General features: G+C 44.4%; 1 protein-coding gene across 1 annotated transcript in view; it reads right to left on the bottom strand.

Annotated features, from left to right (window-relative positions):
• Window positions 1-314: 314 nt before the first annotated feature.
• LOC126443322 (uncharacterized) overlaps window positions 315-23,349 on the bottom strand; it is a 65,672-nt gene continuing 42,637 nt past the window's right edge. Inside the window, exons 5-7 of the mRNA XM_050090915.1 lie at window positions 22,122-22,297; window positions 13,328-13,536; window positions 315-2,851 (exon numbers count right to left, since the gene is read on the bottom strand). Of these exons, the coding sequence (XP_049946872.1) occupies window positions 1,374-2,851; window positions 13,328-13,536; window positions 22,122-22,297 (1,863 nt within the window). The 3' untranslated portion in view covers window positions 315-1,373. The remainder of the gene's footprint in view (window positions 2,852-13,327; window positions 13,537-22,121; window positions 22,298-23,349) is intronic.

The following is a 23,349-nucleotide window of genomic DNA, read 5'->3' as shown; positions in this document are numbered from 1 at the left end:
CGCGGCGCGCTCTTGTGACGTCACGCAGAGCGGGCCGGGGTTGGCTTGGCGCTGCGCTGACAGAATCGAGGCGCACGGCCTGCAAATCTTCGTCAAACGGTTTTACAGAATGTGTTGAGCTGCCGGCGCCCCCCTGCGGCCAGCCGGGCTGCACCCGGCACCTGCCTCCCTCTGGTTCCACTGCGTCCAAACGGAAATCGCGGTTAACACTGCGGGTGCCTGCTAAGTGCGAAATTCACGAAAATCACTCCAGGTAGTACTATTTATCACAGGATTTTCAGTTGGGCTGGATACTAAATTCACACAGACACTCCTTTACTTTGCTCACTCAGGTTTTATTTGAACAAATGGGAGATCGTCTATTGATTACGAATCACAACAATTTCGGCGTACTGTGCGCTTCTAGTGAAGCTACTATGGCACATGTTTTCCAGGACTCACAGTACTAGCACAAGTTTATCCTTCCACAGTACTGTTTCTGTAAATACGCCTTTAAGTAATGTTCTTCCTTGCCCAAGAGTGGCACGTGGAACATTAACTTTTAACATCTGCCATAGTACCCTTACAAACCTCTAGCTTAACAAATCACCGTCTTGTCTCACAAACCCAATAATGCTAATCTCATATAACTCTGCCATTCGACATTTTGCGTTCACTTCAAGCCACATTGCGCACAACAAGTCATGTGTTACTTTCTTACTATACCTGTTTGAGCCACTCTATGTAATCAAACCACTAATAAGCTCAACAAACCCATTTACACTTTCATGCACACGCCACTTCAGTCATTGGCCCTTCTCTTTTGATTTTATAAGTATCTGAATGTCTCTTGTCATGCTACTTGAATTACAAATCATGTAAAAGTGCATCTTTCACACACATATGGAAAATTTCTCTGTTTCAGACATAATATGATATATACTAATATCATACATTATACATTAATAAAATCGACAAACTGCAAAGAGAGATCCTCGACGGAAAACGGAGAAAAAACGTCATACGAACATACGTCCAGAAATGCATCATCGCCACGGTAGATGACACTGACGAAGGGAATTCCTCCGACAACGTGCTGCGTTTTCCTTGTATATAACAGGCCGTGTGATTAACGCAGCCTATTGTATACACGAGGCATTTCCCAACAATTTTAGTGAGTAGTCTCAGTGCATTAGAATAGGTAGACAGAGGCTACCACTCACAAATAAGCACACAGTTATAAATGTAGGAGACGTTAGGAAAGAGAAGTACTGGCTGTACGATATCAGATTTAATGACATTTAATATTGTCATACCAGGTAGAGTCCATTTTATTGCTGGGTTTAATGCAGTGTAGTGTGGAGACAGTTATTTGCGAAAAATACTGAAGGAGGCTACAGCGAGGATTCTGAAAAGGGAGACTGTTCATTGTTTCTCCTGGCCAGATTCCTCTCGGCTGCCGAACACAGCTCTAGACCTGCAGGGATGTTGGTTGGGTTCCACCAAAGAAGTATCCTGTTCTTCAGTATGGGGAGCGTCGTTCCATTGCAAACGAAACAGACGAAGAGCACTGGTCCTTGCACCATCGTAACTAGATGCATATAGTACACTACCTGCGCTATTCCCTGAGCCTGGTGGAACCCAATTCTAATAATAATTCCTGTTCCACTTAATATAATGGCCTTAACTGACATAAAAAGACATTCCTTCTTTGAGGCAAATTTCTTGTTATCAACAATTTCGAGTCGCCGCATGGAGCACCGATTACGTAGGTACATGTATCCAAGCAGTCCGAGACAAACCAAATTGAATGCCACAGACACTGAAATCCCTGCAAAGACTACCATGCGACTGTAGATCAGGTAATATTTACTCGTCTTTTCCAAAGCAACAGCTGCCACACATACTATACTCCACGGTATAAGCACACACAGCACCTCACGACGGAATAACTGGCTTACTTCAGCAGGTAGTAGCTGGTTAGGAAGCCTGAGATGGCGAACACAAGCATACATGTGGTAGCAGAATGAGTTCAGCCAGATACAGCTGAGAAGTGTGAGGGCGCTGTCTATCAGCACTGCTGTAGGTAAGTCAGGGACGCCTGCCATACGATACACGACCTCAGAACACAGGATCTGGACTATGCACGTGATCTGAAAGGACAAGAGTATCTTTCCAGGCAAGTTGCGTAACTGGGGAAGGTACATGTATACTCCGGCAGTCGAAAAACGGAAAATGATATTTATCATTATAAATGAGATTTCTAAAGGCTTCAAGCTGTCGATTTTAAAATCCTTGTATTTCAAGGTGGCGTTGGTTAAACTGATTTTGTAGTTCAGTGTTTGTTCTGTTAGCTTTTGATCCAGTATACTACTCGTACTATAGACCCATAGAGATCCCAACGTAGTGTACGTACAATTATGGGAAGTCTTAATGGAGGAAAAGTCGCGACACTTTAGCAACAGAATAGCTCTGGAAACAGAGCAGATTGCTTCTGTAGCGTTCGACTGCAGACATGATTGATCATCAGGACTATCGAAATAACAGCGAGCATCGTGCACGCACTGTATCACACTGAACGGGACGTCCTGACAAATGCCGTACGAGTTGACAGCCATCCAGGCCAGCAGACAGAGGTTGACGTTTGCCCTCTGCGTGTAGGCCAGGTAGCTGGTGACGGGTATGTGGGGCGACCTCTGCACCACGTCGTCCCACAGCTGCTCGCGGCAACGCTCGCGCTGCTTCACGGCTTCCAGAGGCAGGTCTTCCAGCGGACACGTGGGGTGGTCCAGGGCGTTCACCAACAGCTGCACGCAGTCAGTGCCCACGGAGAGCGTATCGTGGCTTCTGTCCTCCAGCTGCCACTCCTCGTCTGCAAGAAAACGACAGCAAGTAGGTGGTGGCCGTACACTGCAGGCAGCTGAATCCAAAGTCTTCTCTGGGTGACGAGCCTGGGCGTCGTTTACCCACATTACCCTGGTTCAGTTACCCAGAACTATGTAAGGCGGCATGTCAACACAAAGTAAGAGTATTAACAAAGACAGGTATCATTGTTACTATGCACGTCTATTTCATCTACAGGGTGCCCAAGAAGTCCCTGTATCGCTCTTGACATACTAAAGATAAGGAAGTAAATAGGTTTTATTGATAGTCCTGCATGGAAAAAAACAACGTTATCAGAATTATATTTTTGTTTCAGCACTGCAGTCTTTGAGTTCCGAATCCATCTTGTAAAGGAGGGATTAGTGGAGGATTCGTGAGTTCATGAACGTCCGCAGATAGGAAAAACTATGTAACGCATGATGAGACCATTTGCCTCAGTCCCCCTCGTAAAGTAGCCATGCCTGATTGAGATAAATGTCCTGTATTTTCAGGCTGTCTCAAAGACAGGCCACGTATTGGAAGCAATAAAAAGTGACAGGAAACGTGTGTCACCCACTCTTAATCAGATGAGCAGTCTCCAATGAAAATAATTTGCAAAAGAGTAGTTGGACTTCAAGCATCTTCTTCAACAATGCACGACCACACTGAAAAAATATGAATACGAAAGGATTTAGGCCCATGTTTGTTACTGAATTATCTGACAATGGTGTGGAGCAACGATTTGTAACCTACCGTACTTCCTTGTGGCGACTTGTGCCATGTCTCGCTCAAGAGTGTTGTTTACGTATAAATGTGCCATATACCACTGTTTGCTCAGGAAAAATATTGTTTTATTGTCTAAGGAAAGTACCCATTATCAGCAAGAGTTGGAAAGGAACCTACCTCACCTTATGTGGGCCATTGTGTGATCAGAATACCTGTTAGGACCACATTCTTTCGAAGCTTACATGAATGGGAACTTCCATTTCTCTGTACAACAGAAGTTTTCAGTATCTCAGCTCCATGACAAGGCAATCACGGATCTTGTGTGGTTGTAGAAGGAAGGAGCTTGAGTCTCGTTTTGTTGTTCAGATGTGTTTGTTTCTTAATGAACAACTTATTCTCGGATTATTTGGTTCTGCAGCATTTAAAGCCACATTAAAGTGGTTACCACGAAATCCCAACATTACCACCTCAACAACCTTTTGAAATCGTCATGACAAACTTTTGATCTTACCACGCAAATAACTGAATATGAAGAATAATAAAGCCTCATGTGGCTCAACGTTGAAAGATTAATGGAAAATTGACACAAGTGTTGAAGAAGTCTTTCTAAGCAGAATTACTAGAACGATCCGCAATAAAGCAAGGGGGACAGCGAGACACATAGATATCTGAGGAAGGTGTGATCGTCCATACACTGATCCGCTGGATACGTATTTTTTTTTTATATCTAACTACCTCCATATAGAATATACTCTTTTGACATAACTCCATAGGCGTCCTGTACAAAGAAATAGGATGCAGGCTGAATTCTCGTCTTTGTGATATTTCACTTTCCACCATGAACTCAGTGACACCATCACGCAGCGTAAAAAAAGTGATGGAGCATATTTGTCACCAGTTTGTTTCGTTAGCACGAGATTGTCGAGAAAAAGCACAACAAAATACAGTAAATGACAATTTTGGAAGTAGCTTTACCACAATGAACGATTTACTGTTAATACTCTGTTTGCATACATTCAAAACACGCAGAAAAATGTAATTACTTCGTCTCACTTGTACCTTGTGTAATGATAATGATGCAGCAATAAATGCAATTGGGACATATATGCCTCAGCTGCTGAGTGGATGAATGTGGGATTACAACTCCAGAGATTTGGGATTCAGGCATTGCTCCCGAGATTCCTTCTGTCACTTATCTCTTCTTTCACCTCTGACATTGATTTATGGAAATCGAAAATGTTGGAACTGTAGAATTGTTCGGAGACCCAATAATTAACTGTGTCCCACAATTATTAACTGGGTAAGTTAGCTCAGAAGTAGGAAGACGGCGAGTGACCACAACCTGCAGTAGGACAATGGCTCGCGAAGCACTGTGGTGACCAAACCAGGCTTCAGCTTGATGACGGCTTTACCTACTGCATTCTGAGAAGTCCTGATGGTCGTTGTCCTCGAGCACTATTCCTGTTCAGAGTACAAATCAAAGGAGAGTTATATATGCTACACGTCATCCAATGTATACCTCATTGGCGTGTTGAGCGCAAATGTATACCCAGTAAGACGAATAAGTTCTGAAAGATTCTTATACACAGGCACATCCTGTGGAAGGCCGAATGCACGACTTTGTCGTAAACACTCCATTTTCTTTGTTATTCATTCCACTCCCACCACATTATCGTGTGGTGCGCAAGGTTCGGACACTTTGCTGCTTTTTGGGGAGAATGAATAAAATGATAGGTTTCAAAAAAATAAAAGCCATAGCGTCTCTACATAAACACATGTACATTGAAGTTGATGATGGTGCTATGGGGAAGATAAGGCTCTTGCTTCTGGCAAGTCACTGGCAGTCAGTTCCCAATAACTACTACGAGGGTAATACAGTATGATGCAGGTGCCGGCCAGAAAGGGTGTATGTATTCAAGGTGTTGGAGTGGGCTGGGAAGTATGATTGACAAGTTGATGTGGGTAGAGAGAGGTGTGAGGGAGGGATGACAGTGGTCAGGAGGCTGGAAGCGGGATCATCTACATATTGAAGAGGCGTAGACGCTAGGATTATAGCTGGTTGGAGGAGTAAGTGTCTACATACTATTCTGTAATAGGAAGAACCAGCCAGCTGAAGTTCCGCTCGAATAGGATACAGAAGGGTGGCAAGTGGAGGGCGCACCAGAAGCCTAGGTATCCAGAGGATAGGCGAGAAAAATTGTTTTTGTTTCCCACGTTGATGGAACGTTTGCAATTTGTGACAAAGTCTGAGGAACCTCAGAAGAGAGGGCAATGTAATCAGCTGGCAGAGGTTGCGTCTGCGACTGCAAATATGATACAGAATGCAAGGTGTTCTAAGACTGTAAGGAATGGTAAATTTTTGAGAGTGCTGAGATCCAAGCTATATTGGCGAAAGTAACACTGGGGCCACTAAGGCTTTTGGAAAGACGAAGGAAGAAACAAGATCGGGGGTTAACGTCCTGTTGGTGAAACAGCTATTAGAGCATAACCCAGAATTGGGAAGAACGGGGAAGCAGGACAGCTGCGTCCATCCATAGGAACCGTCGTGTCATTCACCCTACGCTGAGTAGGGACATCGCAGAGAAACTAAATTTGGTCGAAAATCAAGTTTGTAGCCACCAGCTTATCACAGCATCGCCTCGTTCAGTGGTTTTTTTCCAAGTACAGAGGATGGCTGGATGATGGAATTCCCACATTGTCGAGTTTGCTGTTTTCTTAATTTGAGTTTGTTGTAGACTGGTGTTCCGTGATTATTCCGAGATATGAGAAAGTGAGAGTCCTCTGCCCATGTCAGCAGAGAGAAATGGAGCAGCAGGTCCACCGCCTTACTGCAAGCGCTTATCTTCCTCCACGTCCTTGCATTGTGAGAGAACTGTGACTCGAAGTTATCTGTTGAGTGTACATGACTGTAATGGATGCGTTAAGAGCTTAACATCCACATCTGACACACATGTTGTTGTGTCATGGTTTTAATAAATTTACGATAAATGAGTCAATGATCAGAACGCCTTATTGTTTGGAAAGCAATACACTTATCTTTAGCTCCTCGTGGCTGTGGCTGCGTGAGCACGTGTGGTATTAATTGGGGTCCAAATACACAGGAGCTGCTGAAAACACTGAGCGGCATTACAGTGCAAGTCTGCAGATGATGAGCACTGAACGTTTACTACAACTGTGCCAAATATGTGTCTGTTGTTGGCCCTCGACTCTCTGTACGTGCATGCTTGGCCTAGGCTTGACTGAGTGACGTTACGCCGACACTGCACTCTGAAGGCAGAAATTCGTCGCTTCTCTGCAGTCGTCATGGAACTGTTGATACCCTCGTAGACAGAACAGAGGCTGGACTCTGGCAGAACTCGTACCAGGCACTGGCAGAGCTGGAAATACTTGTGTGTGACGCCTCGAAGCTACAGGAGGCGTGGCTTACTACTTCTTTCTCATAGGCGGTGGCGATGCTGCTTACGTGTACAGCATCTCTGCGGTGGTCGATTGTCGATTTGCTGCAGGCGAGTATCGTCGACACCACATGTGTCACCTTCAACAGTGTCACAGGCATCAGTGTATCATGATACACTGAGGAGAGGTAATGTAATGTAGAACACTGACACGAGGTCTGGTGATGAGAAACTTTATGCTTCAATTCCCCCTCCCATTACTGGGGAAATACCAGCAATGCAAATTTCTTCCATCACCTGGATTCGAACCAGCTTACCTTTGAAGAGAGTACCACCACACAGTCATGTTTATGTGTGCCATGGTGGAAGTTAGGGAGAGAGAAATGATTGGTGGTATTTCTTGTAATGATTCCTTGGGCTTTTAACATAAGTGATTTTGATGTAGCAGAGGCTACACTAAGAGGTGAAGTTACCGAGGCAGAAGGAGATATGCTGTTGAGTAAGATTTACAGTGACAAAAGAAGCATGGTGTGCCAGACAAGGAGCTATACAGTAAACATAATTCATTGGGACACCTGGCACTTGCCAGTTCCCTCCCACAGATCCGAATGTGCGACTATTGCGGAATATTTCGCCAGTGGAGGAGTCATCATACCACTTTTCAATTATAGGCCACATGTCCTGTGGACAGACACCAGTGGTTCCCATTACCTTCTGCATTCTCATGCCTTTGAGCACTGCTGACTCTTCAGGGTTTTAGGAGCAGTGGAAAAAAGTGCCTTGAAGCTCTATCCGCCCATCCATCATTACTGATGATTTTTATTCTAAATTTAAGCAGTAGCGAGGTTCGAGCCTGGGTTCCATGACGTTTTGATTAGTATACAAAGACACTACCCTTAAATCATAGGTGAGCCGTGGGATATAAACTTGCGTACAGTATGATATCACACAACTTGACTAGAGCTAGTTGGAAATAATAGGTTTTTTTTTTTTTTTTTAAGAAGGTCGAAAGTAATGGAGTCATGAGCAGCCTCTAATAAGAATTTCCTGGAATTGTAAGACGTCGTGGTCTCCTTCATTGCTTACATATTCCGCCCTCACAATCATATTCTGCACATCAAGACGCTTCATTCGAGCCCAAACTCGATAAGATAAAGTCAGTATTGTATGAATTCATGTAAACGATACGCAGATAACTAATAAATCGCAAGTGCGCACCGTGGTTGAAATACTCGAGGCTGGCGTACACACATACATTCCAGACACGACGGTCACAGGAGCTTTTAGCTGGAGAGAGGCAACTGCACCCCAGGAGGCCGGTCACAAGCTATCTACGTCGGCCAGTGACCGCCTGTAGAGCAGACAGCGTTAGCCCGAGTGAAAGGGCGACCCCATGTTCGGCTTAAAAGCAAATTCCGCTACATTGTGTGGGAGCGGTTAGCCTACGCATTCTTTACACATACAACGCAGTTTCAGAGATTTTCACAGGGAGACAGCAAACGCCAAACACCCATACTACAGATTTCCGGATTGGTCACCTTAAACAAAACGTCATTCTCCTGTTTTAGAAGAGCAATGCTGACTGGCAGACGATATTTCTGACGCCTTGAGCTGAAAGAGTAATGGAAGAGATCGAAAGATATACCCATTCACGTCTGGCGCGCAGAGGGGCTGTTCCGTTGTCGCTCTTGGAGCGAGAACACGTAACGAGAGCGTGCGCGCTCGCACACGTACTCAAAGAGTGAGGAACAAGTCTCTCCTCAGTACTTCACTGGGAGAGCACCTCTGTCGAGAGCGAATTGAAGTGCAACTGTATATTGAGTCCTTGCGATTAAGCGTTGTTCACTGTGTTGGCCGCCACACTTATTGTGCGGTGTGAACGGACTGAGTAATAGTTAAACGCCTGCGAGCGAATTTCTGAGTGGCATCGCGGTGGACTGGTTATCTGACCGGTGTACCACGCCAATAGACTAGGGGCGAATAGGAGTCCATGACTTCATCAAGGCGTAGGGAGAGTTTGATTGGCGAAGGTCAATCCAGATAGAACGAGAGTTATCTTATTTGTCGGCAGCGAGCGGCGCAGACAGCAGTCATCACAGCTACAGCTCTTACGACCCCAACATTTCCTCCACAACATTGCCCTTCACTGCATATCACACGTGACAGCCTCGACTGTACCTAGCAACATTCTAACCGATAAATATTCAAGTCGAGTAGGTGCGGCTCTCAGCCATTCTGCCAAGTCAATAACAATCTTAAACTTCCTTAAGAGGTAACTTCACATTCTGAAAAGAACCCGCAAATAACGTGTTCAATTCATAACTAAAAGTGCTATTGTGATTTCTCAGAATTTTTGCAAAATAAATAATAATTTTCGTTACTTTCATGTTTTTCTTACACTAACTAGCACTACTCCAGTACCCAAGTATCCCACTAGTTACGTAAGAAATTTTGTGAATTTTTGTGTCATTTCCTTACAGTGGACGACTCCAGAAGGTACTTATTGCTGAAAGTTTTTCAGGCATTTCTCTTTAGAACGTTAAGACTGTCCGTCTGACTTCTGTAGTAGTGTGGGGGTGGAAATTTCATCTTGCAGGGGCCAAAGGGTAAAGGGTACATCTCAGATTAATCTGTTGCGCAGAATGACAGAATAGCACCAACCCACACGCTCACAAAATGTGTGGCTTTATAGTCTTGTGTTGTAAATGCTATATTTAATTCATATTGTGGCGTTATAGACAGGTATTTTAAACTGGGACCAAGAGATATGGTGGTCGTATTTGTGTGACATTGTATGTGCCGAATTGTCGAGCAGTCATTAGATACAGTGAGCATATCTTTAAGATATGAAGCACTGAGTCTGGCTTGTTGAGGTTGTTTGGTAACGTGTGGTTGTTATGGAGGAGAGGAGAATGAATCCTTTTTCAATAGATTGTTCAGTTTATGGAAAATGTGGCAGTGTTTTTGTTCATGTGTATCACCAATCCCAGGGTTTCTGATCTGCAGAATGAGGTGCTGGTACCAGAATATCTCAAAAGCACCCATTGGCAATACCATCTGATTCTATGTTGTAGCAATTATCTGTGCTTTGTAGAGTGTAGAGTGACTGGGACTGTGTTACGAGACTGTAACAATTTTCATTAAAGCATAGTTGTAGCATTGAGATAACATGTGAGTGATGAAGATCTCGTTGGAGGTGAGGGAACAGACATATGGGTGGAATGCTATGCTGCTGCATTGTCTTGATGTTTTATGTGGTGAAACAAGGTTAGGTATAGGTTTTAAGCCGATGTTTTGGTGTGGCTGAAGGTAAAGTTGGATTGCTTTTTGGAATAGGTGACTTGGATGTTAAAAGTGGAAGGTGACTGTTGGTGTTGTCGTCATCTGTTGGACGAGAGTAGAAGGCGAGTGAATGTTGTTGAAAAACTGGATGTCTTTCATGTTAGGGATGCGACACAAAAAACTGTTGAGATGATGACGGTGAGCTCGACTGATGGTGTAGAACACTGTGGATCTGAACTCAATATATTTGATGGTGAGGATGCAATGCACGTAGTTGTTGGGATGCGGAATGTAAGTTTAGTGTCGTGAATAATGCGTTTACTTTATATTTATTAGATCATTCGAGTTGAGGCTGTATAGATGATGCAGTTGTGCAAGGATTGTATATTTGGGCACAGTTAACATGGGTGGTTTTCCAAACTTCCAATATGCTGCAGTAGTTTGGGTCAGCAGCTTCTGGTAATCAGTGAACGAAAAACCGTTCCAAGGTTTTGTTCTTTCGACGAGTTATCTGTATGCGCTGTAAATATTCATTGCACGTTATTGACATCTTCGGAAATGCCATTTTCGACTATGTTATGGTGATTTGAAAATGGGTCTCGGTCCGAATCAAGTCATCGAATGAATAAAAAATAAAAATTTGCAACTTGGACTGGTTTTTCGTCCTACTGATGGGTGGTCGTGTTTGTAACTGGGATAGGCCAGGTGGTTCTGCGATACTGGGTCAGATAGTCGTCACACAGGAAGTATTTGTGACATCTGTAGGCTTGGATTTGCGATTTAGGTGATGTTACACAATGGCAGCGACAACAGATCAGGGCTCAGTTCTTGATACGTTGGTCTGTTGTGGGCAAGCATCTAGTTCTGCTGGACAGTGATGCATAAAGAAGCCGGCAGAGAAGCGCCACGGTTTTAATAGTGGCGAGGGCAACTCTTTCAGACAGGGGCGTTGCAGCAGCCTGCTGGATGGTGCAAACCATTTAGAACATCGCCACGTGCTCAGAAGAGGTTCGCACCGGTTTCTTCTTTCTCTCCCCCTCCCCCCCCCCCCCCCTTATCTCGACCGTACTGCCACAACCTCTCCGATCTCTCTGGATTATCACGACAACTTTCCCCTGAAGATAAAATGGCTCTGAGCACGATGGGGTCATCAGTCCCCTAGAAGTTAGAACTAATTAAACCTAACTAACCTAAGGACATCACACACATCCATGCCCCAGGCAGGATTCGAACCTGCGACCGTAGAGGTCACGCAGTTCCAGACTGAAGCGCCTAGAACCGTACGGCCACACCGCCCAGCGCCTGAAGATATCTTTAAGGTCGGGCTTAAATTTAGCTTCCAGACAAACGGCTAGTGGTCCACAACTCCGTAAGGTCTTGTCGCTGCCCATTCTTTAATATCTTGTCGCCACTCTTGAGGAATTGAAACATCAACTAAAGCTCACACGTTTGTTCTCGGTGTCCATAACAGTTACAATCATAATTATAGACATGCTGCAGAGTGCAGCTCAGTCTGGCAACAGATGGGTAAGAGTCTGCTTGTTTAGTAACTTGCTAACAATGCGTATTTCCTTTTATGTGCCAGTATTATTTGTATGAGTGTCTGCAGTAAATTATCGGCGACAGCCGAAATTTTGGAAAGGCCTTTCTTCTCAGTATTACAGTTCCTGGTTCTAGTATACGGATATTCTTATGATAACTTACTTCCTTATCTGTTGTAACCCTTTGCGACCACCTTAGTTTCTTAATTAGTCGGCTTACTACCAATGAAAACCCTGCAAGTTCGATTGCCTGAAGCGGTCAAGATTGATAACGGCAGGCATAAATAATTTTTCCGCTGAGAGAGCACAAGCCCACTGTCCTACTTTCCTCTCATTTAAATGGAGTTACTCCCTACCCAACAAGTAGCTATCAGGGAGGTACAAAGAGAGAATTAAACGATTACAACTCGTTTCATGTCTGGTGCACGATAGATAGATGATCGATAGATGATCCAGCAACGAGAATAAAATAATAAATTTAAAGAATATAGTGATTTGAACAAATAGAGTTGTTTAGCAGACAGGTGCGATACCTGAAAATGCAGTGTTTCCTCAGTCCTACTACAGTTCATAGTATTAACACTTCTAAGGATAATATTAACAGTGTATTTCATACAATTAAGTGTTCAGTTACAAATGGAAATATTATTCGTCAAAGAAAATTAGTAAATACGAACAGTATCATGCCAGGATCATAGATGAGAAATGTAGAACACTACACAAGTTACAGTACTGACAAAACATTAGCTTGTCTGTAGCCGTTAAGTTGCAGAAACCATTCGCCATTTTTAAAAAGCCTTAGACCAGGTCTGAAAAAAACTACATGTACAGAATTTTAGAGCGTTTATAGAAGATAAGAAGGAACACATTTTTATATGAGGCACGTGTCGCACACGTATGAAGGTCTTATCTGCACTGGCGTTCAGAGGCAGAGTTCAAAGTGCTGTGGGATGGGCCCTGTTTTAGAGGTGTTGCGTGCCTCCTACGGGAGGGAGTTGTTGAGTGTACCAGACACTGGCAGACACCCCAGGTGAGGTGGTTGCCTGTTAGGCTGAGGCTGCAAACATTATTTGTGAGACACCCACTTGTTTCGAGTGTGTTACACAACCATTAGCAGCCAGCTGGCACTTGAGTAACGTCTCTAAAACATCACACAGCCTCTGTACATCGCTGGCGTCGAAACCTTCACCGGCCACGAGCAGGTGGAGGGTACACCTGCGACATCTGTCTCACATAAAATTTGTTCTTTTTAATCTCCTCTAAACAATCCAAAATTTTGTGTACGTAGTCTTTTTTTAGTCCCTGCATAATGAAGAAGTCAATAATATATCGAAATGAAGTAGTTAGCTTGTCATAGATCCAGACGGAGAGTTGCCGAGGAATCTAAAAACTGACTTTGGAAAGAGCACCAGAGATTATCTTGCGTGGCGTGGAAAATCACGCAATATCTAAAACTACAAATCAGAAAATCTCATTCCTCGAACAACTGAACAGTGTTCAGCGCATAACCGTGAAGTGGCCGGGTCCCAGTATTAAACTTACCTACAATCTTGACATCATCTCCGTAGGATGAACCGACGCTCTCAGCTGTATGGTACCAGTAGAAACGATGGAAGGCGTACAGTTCGTGAGCGAGGCTGAACATTTGCGACGCCTCTGGCTGCCGCTCCTTGCACAGCGCACTGAAGTCGTCGTCAAAGGAGGGGTTCCACGGCTGATAGCGCAGCAGGCGTTCACTCAACAGCGGCCGCCTGTAGCACACAAGCTGCCAGGTTAAAAGTTGAAAACCTAGCATGTATAGTTTATGCAAGAACGTACAAGTATCCAAAAATGTGTGTGAAATCTTACGGGACTTAACTGCTAAGGTCATCAGTCCCTAAGCTCACACACTACTTAACCTACATTATCCTAAGGACACACACACACACACACACACACACACACACACACACACACACACACATGCCCGAGGGAAGGCTCGCACCTCCGCCGGGACCAGCCGCGCACACCATGACTGCAGCGCCTGAGACCGCTCAGCTAATCCCGCGCGGCTAAAAGTATCCAGAACGGATTTCCACTCACCAGTGGATTAGAAACTTCCTGGCAGATGAGTACTGTGTGCCAGACTGGGACACAAACCTGGAACTTTTTCATTCTTTAAAGGATGCATAGTAACAAAGCAAACAATCGCAAATCTTCTTAGCATTTTAGCGCATCGAGATTTCATCTTTAGATTTCAGAGCACTTGAGTGAGATACCAATTGTAACTATTTCTTGCAGATCATCCACTCCGTTCTGTGCTGCTATATCGTTTTAACAGGTTTCAGGCACATCAAACAGCAGAACTCCAGCGCTTCCTGCAGAATACCTCTTTTCTTTAAAGAAGAATTTCGTATGCATTGCAAGAGAGTGAACATGTGATATTTATGTTAAGGATATGAATGACTTGTTCGAATTTGTTATAGATGATTTTAGACGCTGACATGTAGACATGTCTGTCATTAGCTGAAGCAAAATCTTCCACATTACCACTTGAAAATGGCTCATAAGGTCGAAACTGCAATTGTAAAACAATTTCTAAAGTCAATGGCGAATATGACGTCCTTAAAAAAATAGACTTAGAGCTGGGCAGGCAGGAACCGAGAGCCGCCGTCACAGCCTTACTTCCGCCAGTAGCTCAGCCGCTGCCTTCCAGCCGTCACAGAAGCTCCCCTGCACGGCTGGCGGGACCAGCGCTCCCGGAAGGATGGGCACTGCAGTGACCAGAGGCCTCGGGAGTTGCTTCCTGGGCGAATCCTCACTCTGCAGTGGAGAGTGCAGTCACTTGAAACGTCGGGAATCCGACACACGGCTCTGACCTGCCAGGGAGTTTCCTATCTGCTTTAGGTGATGTGGCATCTGCGATAATTTTCCGTAAAGACTGTATGACAGCTGAAAGCAGAACTCCCACAGGAAGAAGAGCTCTATGGACAAACGTGAGTGTACCGTCAAGCAGGTCCACTTACTCAGTCCCTTTCAACTAATCCAACGGCTAAGGACAGCGCGATACGATGACTTACACTATTTCAAATCCGTCTTTGCAAATACCAAACATGTGTTTTCATTTCACAATAGGTCTTTCGTTTTACTCATTATACCCTTATCAGCTGTGGCATTTTTACAATGTTTCCGCTTACATCCGGCAGTGTGCATCCCACCATCTCACACTGCTATGCTTGACGTGCAGAAGTACATGTCTGCTGACGTAAAACTTGACAAAATGACGCTTCACTATTGCATAAAAATGTTTGTTTACTTGGCTCTCAAGCATTCGCTCCGTCTCGCTTCGTGATTGGTTGGTGCGGGTGTCTAGTTTGGCAGTGAAAATTATCATACAGAAATTGTTGGCCGTAAAACTCTGTCCTAAGGTCAGTGTTCGGTACATCGATTCGATGCATATGTGTCAGGTACATATTATGATGAGAATGGAGCCCTCAGAATCGGGTATGAGACAATTTTTTCCTGATTAATCTACGACTACATTCCCTATAGCCCATCAACGATGGAAAGTTTCCATACAATGCAGAACAATCCGTACTCCGTGTACTCCTTGTAGTATGGTCCTTGGTTATCACTTTTAATTGACAACGTCATTGCCAATTAAAGCATGAAGCTGCATCATAATGAGTTCCGTGTGATGTCTGGGTCCTCAGTTTGACCGGAAAGCTGTCCCTCCCGTAAGACATGTGGTGCCATGGTGCTAAGGCTCACAAATCATTTCCACGCCACGTACACCAGCACGCTGTTCTGCTTGGAGTTACAGTACCACACCTGCAACACTGACAAGCTGGGACTCAGAACCCGTGGCGTGATGAAAATCATCATTTCTACGCCCCAGATGCAGGATGTACGTGCGTACTGACAATGATCTGAATAAACATTATACGGAGATTTGGTTGTGGAAGAATTTCGGGAAAGGGCTGTTTTAACGTAATGGAGCCGTTCATTCCATAAGGCAACGAAAGAACGGATTTAAATGCAGCAAGGTAGTGAACAAACAATATCCAGTGAAACAAGCTCTAAAGAAAATCTCGAAACTTCTGGACAGTTGCGAATGTACTACACAGCTATAATGATACAACACTGACTGCCATATTCAGTTTAGGAGCAAGTGCGTTGCAACGCAAATTGGCAAATCAACAGAGGACGAAATAAATGCTCGCCACATGGAGCTGGAGTGTCGACAAGCGGGGCAGACCGCTGCCACGGAAGGCAATCGTCGTCAATTAGGGTACTGAGGCAGGGTCTGTGTGCTATAGGCGGCTTTGGCCTGTAGTGCTGGAGCCATTACTGGACGTACCATGCGAGTCCAGTAACGAAGTGGATTGACGGAATTTAGAAATGACCGACTGTAAATGGCGATACGTGAACTACAGAAGAGACACGAAATGGTGCGCTGCCTGGACTAGGAGGGCGCTACCTAAGCTGCACCACTGCCGCTGTGGCCCCTCATGCGTCTTTGGTTATCGCCTTTGTACTGACATCCAACAGAAGGTAAACACGCTGGGTCGTATGAATAAACAAGACGACGTTCTCTGGAGAAGATTCTCCGAGCAAAAGAACATTCTCAGGGAAAGTTCTTACGAGCAAAACATTCGAAGCCATAATCTCTGACGAGAGTCTTCCTTTTTCTCACTACCTCTGCTCCCTGCTGAGTTCTCGGTGTGTGTGGTCTGCCGTGTCCGGCACAGAAAGCACGTGCAGTGTCACGTGTCATTCAGCTCGCTCAAACGGGCGACATGTCTGGAACCGGCACCAGTGTGTTCAGGCAGAGTTGCACTACGTTTCATTTTGTTTATTTTATGTGCGGCAACAAATTATGAAGACAATTACGTACAGCTTATGAAAATGCATTTTCTTGAGGTTACCGAATTTACAACATGCGGAAAACTTTTCAGTTATAGAAGTTAGGCGAACATTATGCGAACGAAATCTTAAGATTACATGACTTTTTATCTACTCCAAGCTGGAACTCTGTCAGAGTTCACTAACACGAGATAATTTTGGTTAAATACGGCCCACAACTGTCTGCTCGCTTGGAAAGCACGTAAGCGCCCCACCATGCGTTCCTTACGAGTAACAGGTAGCTAGGTTTGCGATAAACCAGTTATTAATTTTTCTGGTAACCCTACTTATTTCTAACATCACACTATATAAGACTTATGCTGTGAGAATACATGATGGTGAACGTCTGGAAAAGTCAGCGACACGGTTGTTTGGTGTAGGCCTACAGCTAAATGTTCTCTTACGTCAGTCTGAAAACTTGGGTCTACTAAATAGCAATAAAAATGTTTCAATTTTCACTTCTTTTGAGAGGTCGTCCGTAGATGATGTTCTTATTGTCAAAGCGATATAAACTTCTACAGCTCCTCAATTCAGCACTTCGTTGGGCTATATATTTCTTTTTTTGCCTCCCAAGCAATATGAATTCTGCCATCATTGCCAAAATGTAGGTAAAACTTAACAGAACTTACTCAGCCCGAAGACTGCTACAGTTCTCGCTTCAATATTTTCCGGTTGTGAGAAGCTCCTCTAGTTTTGTTAACACGAAAGCAACATCCCTCACCCTTTTACTCGCGATGAGCACATTCTCGGCTGGAGTATATTCTCTGACTCGCTTTACTCATGTTAACCTCAAAATGTCCTCCCAAAATTTCCAGTACGAAGTATATCCTCCGTTTTACAGACACGCCCCACTACACTTCGCCAGCACCTCAGCTCTCAGCTGGACTCTCCCAGTGGTTCTTCACCGACAATCTCCCACCCTTCGTCGTCGTCTTCACTGCTTCACCTCTCACAGAGAGCCGTAGTCTGGCAGCCCCTTCGCCACTGCCTCCGTCAAATGCTCCACCACCGTCGCCGCCACCTGCGCCACCGTCGACTCCCTCTCCAGCAGCCTCTGCCGCTGGCTCTGTCGCCAACACAGTCGCCAGCCCCAAACCGCGGCCCGCCCCAACGCCCGCACCACTGCCGGAGCCAGAAGTTCCAACCACATCCACATTCGTCACCGCCGTCATAAACTCCTGTCAATGTCCTTATCTACACCCAACTGGGGCCACCTATTACACCACAACCCTCATGCATGCAGTCATAAGACCAAACAAATGAAATAGAATAGATAAAACCTCACGATTCCAAATGAAACCAAGCCAAAAATGATTTCACTAAATTTTCGGACATGAAACCAATAATTCCTCTCAACTATCGTCCTTTGTGTCTACATCTACCTACATAATCTGCAAGCCACGGTGCGGTGCGTGGCGGAGGGTACCCTGTTCCACAACTAGTCGTTTCCTTTCCTGTTCCGCTCGCTGACAGAGCGAGGGACAGACGCCTGTCTATATGCCTCCTTAGGAGCCGTAATTCCTCGTATCTTGTCTTCGTGGTCCCTACCAGAAATGTATGCTGGCATTATTAGGATCGTTCTGCAGCCAGGTTCTCTACATTTTCTCTGTTGTTTTCTTCGAAATGAGTGTCTTCTTCCCCGCTGAGCTCCAGAAGCATATACGTAACACTTGCATGCTGATCGAAACTCCGGTAAGAAATCTACCTGCTCCCCGTGAATTGTTTCGATGTCTTCTTTCTATCCGACCTGGAGCAGATCCCAAACACTCGAGCAATGCTGAACAAGAAGTCGCTCTGGCGTCCTACGCGGGGTTTCCCTTACATACGAACCACACTTTCGCAAAACTCTCCCAATAAACCCAAGTCGACCGTTCGCCTTTCCTACCAGAATCCTCACACGTTTATTCAATTTCATCTCGCTTCGCAACATTACGTCCAGATATTTCAACGAAGTGACTGTGGTAAGCAGGACACTTGGAGTGCCGTATCCGGATATTGCGGGTTCGTTTTTGCTACTCATCCGCTTTCGTCTACAGCAAGAGCCACCTGCCATTCATCACACCAACTAGAAATTTTGTCATCTTGTGTCAACCTGCAGTCTCTCAACTTATTCCATATGCTCGTTCTTCCGTTATCACCCCGCAATGGGACACCGTGACAAATGCTTTCGAGAAATCTAGAAGTATGGGATCTGCCTGTTGCCCTTCATCCATAGCTTTCAGTGCATCATGCGAGAAAAGGAAAAGGTGAGTTACACAGAAGCGATGCTTACCAAAACCGTGTTGATTTGTGCACATAAGCTCCTTAGTCTGAAGAAAGTTGATTATGTTCGAACTGAGAATATGTTCAAGCATTCTGCAGCAAACAAGTGTTAGGGATATTGGTCTGTAATTTTGTGGGTCCGTTCTTTTACCTTTCTTCACTTGCACTTTTTTTCCATTCGCTTGGTTCTTAGAGCTGATCGCAAGATTCGCGGTAAATGCAAGCTAAGTAAGGGGCCAATGCCATACACTACTCTTTATAAAACCAAACTGGCATTCCACCTAGGCATTGCCACTTATTTATTTTCAGCTGTTTCAGCTGTTTCTCTACGCCAGAGGTACTCATTACTATGATTTCCATACAGGACACTTTGCGATGGTCAAACGATGGCACGTTTGTACCATTCTCCTGCGTGAACGATTCCTTAAACGAGGAATTTTTAACTTCGGCCTTCCTTTTGGAATATTCTAGCGCCAAAGCAGACTGGTCAACGTGTGACTGAATAGAAGCGTTAGATCCGCTTAACGATTTTGCAGAGGACGAAAACTTTTTCCGGTTCTCCGGTGGTAGCTGTTGTATGATTCGCGCACAGATCTTTTCACAGACGCACGAATATACAAACCTTGCTGTCCTCATTTGGGCGTTCTCTTTTGAACCGAGAATGTAACAGCCTTTCGTTCCTCAGCATTTTCCGAATTTTGTTATTAAAGCACGATGAGTCTTCTCCGCCCTTGATCCACTTAGTAGGCGCATACTTTTCCGGATCACGATTTACAATCTCTTTAAACTTTAGCCATAATTCCTCTATGACGATAATTCTGGAATTAAATGATTGTATTTTATTGTCTAAGTGAGAGCTGACAACTGCATATCAACTCTCCTAGCGTTCTTGACTGATTTACTGACTTTCGTAACCATAGTCGCTATGATGAAATCACCACCACTAATCCCCATCTCTATGCTGACGCCATCGATAAGGTCCTGCCTGTTTGTGCTGGCTGCCGAACTAGCTGCTCAACACAGTTTTCGGAAAATGTGTTCCAAAGTCCTTCACAAGACTGTCTGTGAGCACGACCTGCAGTGAATCCATAGACGTCCCAGCCTATACTCGGTAGGTTAAGGTCACCGCCAGCTAGTGTCGCGTGATCTGGATATTTATGCAATGCTGATTCTTTGAATGGCTCCACATCTGTCCCAGCGGAGTCGGGTGGGTGGTAAAAACATCCAACAACTGATATGGTTTCACCTAGTCCTGTTATGTGCGACCACGTAACTTCACTATTGCACTCAAATGCAACCTCAGTAAAGAGAATATTTTTTGTCAACTGCAATGAACACTTCCCCTCCTACGGCGTCGAATGTCTTTCCGATAAACATTCCAAGACTCGCTAAATATCTCAGAGTTTTTTTACTTTGGGTCTTAGCCAGCTCTCAATTCAAGAATAATTTGAGGTTGAGAGCGTTCATGGAGGAGAGCAAATTTGGGAACTATGTTACAAATACTTCGACAGTTGACTGATAAAAGTTTCAGAGTCGAACTGATTTTACTCTGAAAGCTATCTGATTTCCCTACATGTGTACCAACTGGCGAGTGTTCATGAGACTACCTCAAACTACTGGCCAGCCTGAAACCCCCCACGTGCACTCCACAAGTACTCTGCTATCCGATCAGCTGCTTCCTTTGTGTAGTGCACCCCTGTCTTCAAATCTACCCATCTCCGATTTTCAGTTCACCTTCCCAATCACTGTTACCTTCATTCCCACTGCCTGACACAATATCGATAGTTTTATCCCGTCACACTATCTGCATGTGTCCGTACACAGTGAATCAGTAACCCACTCACAGTTCTGATGACAGATGTGGAGTAGCAAACCAAAAATCCCCACACCATAAACATTGTGGAGTAACAATACCGTTCCTCAAAAACAGCTCCAGGTGGCTGCAAATCATGTTCAATCATCCTGCATAATACTTTATCCTGAGTGTGTATTTTACCACCCTGACCGTGATCTGTCCTACTGCCTGTCTCTGTCCGAGAAATCCTATAGCACATAATTTCGTTCCTCACACTGACCACTGCCTCTCCACAGCTGTTTACCCACATCAGTTCCCATGATGAACTTAACTGTAGATGTCGGATGATCACCTTCGTTTCAAAAGACCTAGTCCATTTCCCAGACACACTCATCCCAAAGTAGCTCCCCTACCGACATCTTCAGATATAACTGCAAAAGTCTTTCATCTAATTGAGAGCAATCACGACTGAGTCTAACTGTCCATCCTAATCCATGTTCTCCATCTCCATAGCTATTCCACAATAAGCCACCGGAAAGAGTCCAACAACACCGCCACAAGACCTGGGGTGCCTGCTGGGAGCTTGCCCATTCCCACACAGGAAGCCACCTGGTCACCCTCCATAGTGCCAACATATCTCCTACAACACTCCATTCCACGGCCCCATATGTCAAACACTCGAGACACTATTCCGCTTTCCTCCCGCTCACAACCTCCACTATTTACGCTCTATACTACGGACTGATTTAAACACACCAACCACAGGACAAAATATAAGAACGATGGCTATCCGCTTCCTGCCCTCTGCTGACGTCTTCCCATCTTCCCTCATCGCTGCTTAGATTTTTCCTCCATGTATTGAGATGAACATGACTTGTGGCCTCTTTCCCTCACCGACTGGATGCCATTATCTGGACTAGGGTCGCAACTAGACGGTATTACCGTAATTTCTCCCGAAGTGTTTTTTTTTTTTTGTCCCGAATAAGACGAGAACACGCTCACTTTTCGTGTCAGGTTCCACATCATTGTTTCCACAAATTATGAAAACTTCGGAAGTGTCTGTAACGATCAATGCTTTCTCTAGTAAATGCAGTAGCATCGTTTTTTGTGTCAGTTTTCTCCGCTGGTCTGTTACGTAATACGTGGCACATTTTAAGACACAATACGAATCAAAAAATCGAAGGCTTAGCGGAGTCAAAAAACTTTGTAAATCACGAGTTTCTGTAACCATGTCCTTCACTACTGTCTATTAGTGCTAGTTCTTTACTCCATTCTGAATTAAATGATCCCTGTGTTTTCTATAACTTTAATGAATACTTCCATGGATAAAAATGAGATAAACTCCAAATAACCATAGTGAGTACGACAGACATTTGAGTGTACACTGGTCTATACCTGAGTATCAAGTGCCCTGGGTGGTCCTTGTCTTCTTCCACCTCGTAGTGCTCCACCTGTTTGCCGGCTAATTGCATGTCATGTACCCATCCGGTTAATTTCGTGCGCAGCATGTCTTTCACACGTTCCATGTCCTTAATCCAACCGTGGAGTTGCTGATCACTTGCGTGGTTACCCTGAGACACACAGAAAATAGTTCAAATTACTTTCGTAACATCCACAAGCAGCAGCCTGTCTTAATATACAGTAACACGTAGCACTATTACATGACACTGAAATTACTGCCAGCGCATGAGTGTAGTACATTCAGTTTTGTACAGGCATAAAAACATTAATGCACAGCAGATGCCTAGTGGGGTTTTATTAAATAAGTACATTTCTCAAACTGTGACATCCGATAAGACAGGTGCAGATATTTCTTGGTAGTTGACATTACAGACGTCTGAATGTATGAGTGTATACTCCCGTGACGATGTATCCAACTGAAATGTTCTGGAGCTGCCAGCAGCGTCGAGTTCCTACGTGTAAAGCCACATGGCGTGGCTGGAGCTCTGACGAGATTCTATTCAAACTTTTGAACGATTTTCGAAAATAGAATAGCCAGACTGTTGACAAATCCGTCAAAATCCTACTCGTTACCAACGCTGTGAGAAACCTGAACACATGTTATGACCGTCTACAAACGCAATGATAGACATCAGCCGCTCCATATCTGAAACATTATCTGAGTTAATTGTGCACACACGAAATGTCAGTTTGACTCAAAATTTTGTAGCGTTTGTCTGTTGCCTGGCTGATCGCTTTTGCCAAAAATTTGCGTTTGATGCTCGTCATCTAACACGATGTCGTCTGTATCTGAACATGTCTCGAATATTGCAGATTTGAAGGAATGTATTGACTGCCCTAGTGTTAAGATCATTTTTTCTGGACCATTTTCGGGTACGAAGTTCGCATTTATGTCACATATTAAGGTCTATGCTCCTTTGGCGTTGTACAAATTGTAGGTTTCTAAGTCAATGCAGTAAAGATATGGCCATTTAATTACACATTTTCATACACGAAAAATCACTCACAAAAATCTATAAGGTGCTCCCTGTTGATTTAGAATCATGACATTTTGGAAGAAGCCAGATTTCACCGTGCAAATAAAGGAAAAAAATCATAAAATCCATAATTGGTAACTATATAACTCTATAAAATACTTTTCGTATTATTTTTTATCAGTCTA

This window comes from Schistocerca serialis, unplaced genomic scaffold, assembly GCF_023864345.2.
Source record: "Schistocerca serialis cubense isolate TAMUIC-IGC-003099 unplaced genomic scaffold, iqSchSeri2.2 HiC_scaffold_1451, whole genome shotgun sequence".
Lineage (NCBI taxonomy): Eukaryota > Metazoa > Arthropoda > Insecta > Orthoptera > Acrididae > Schistocerca > Schistocerca serialis.
Note: the sequence above shows the minus strand (reverse complement) of the source record. Positions and strands in the feature narration are given on the sequence as shown.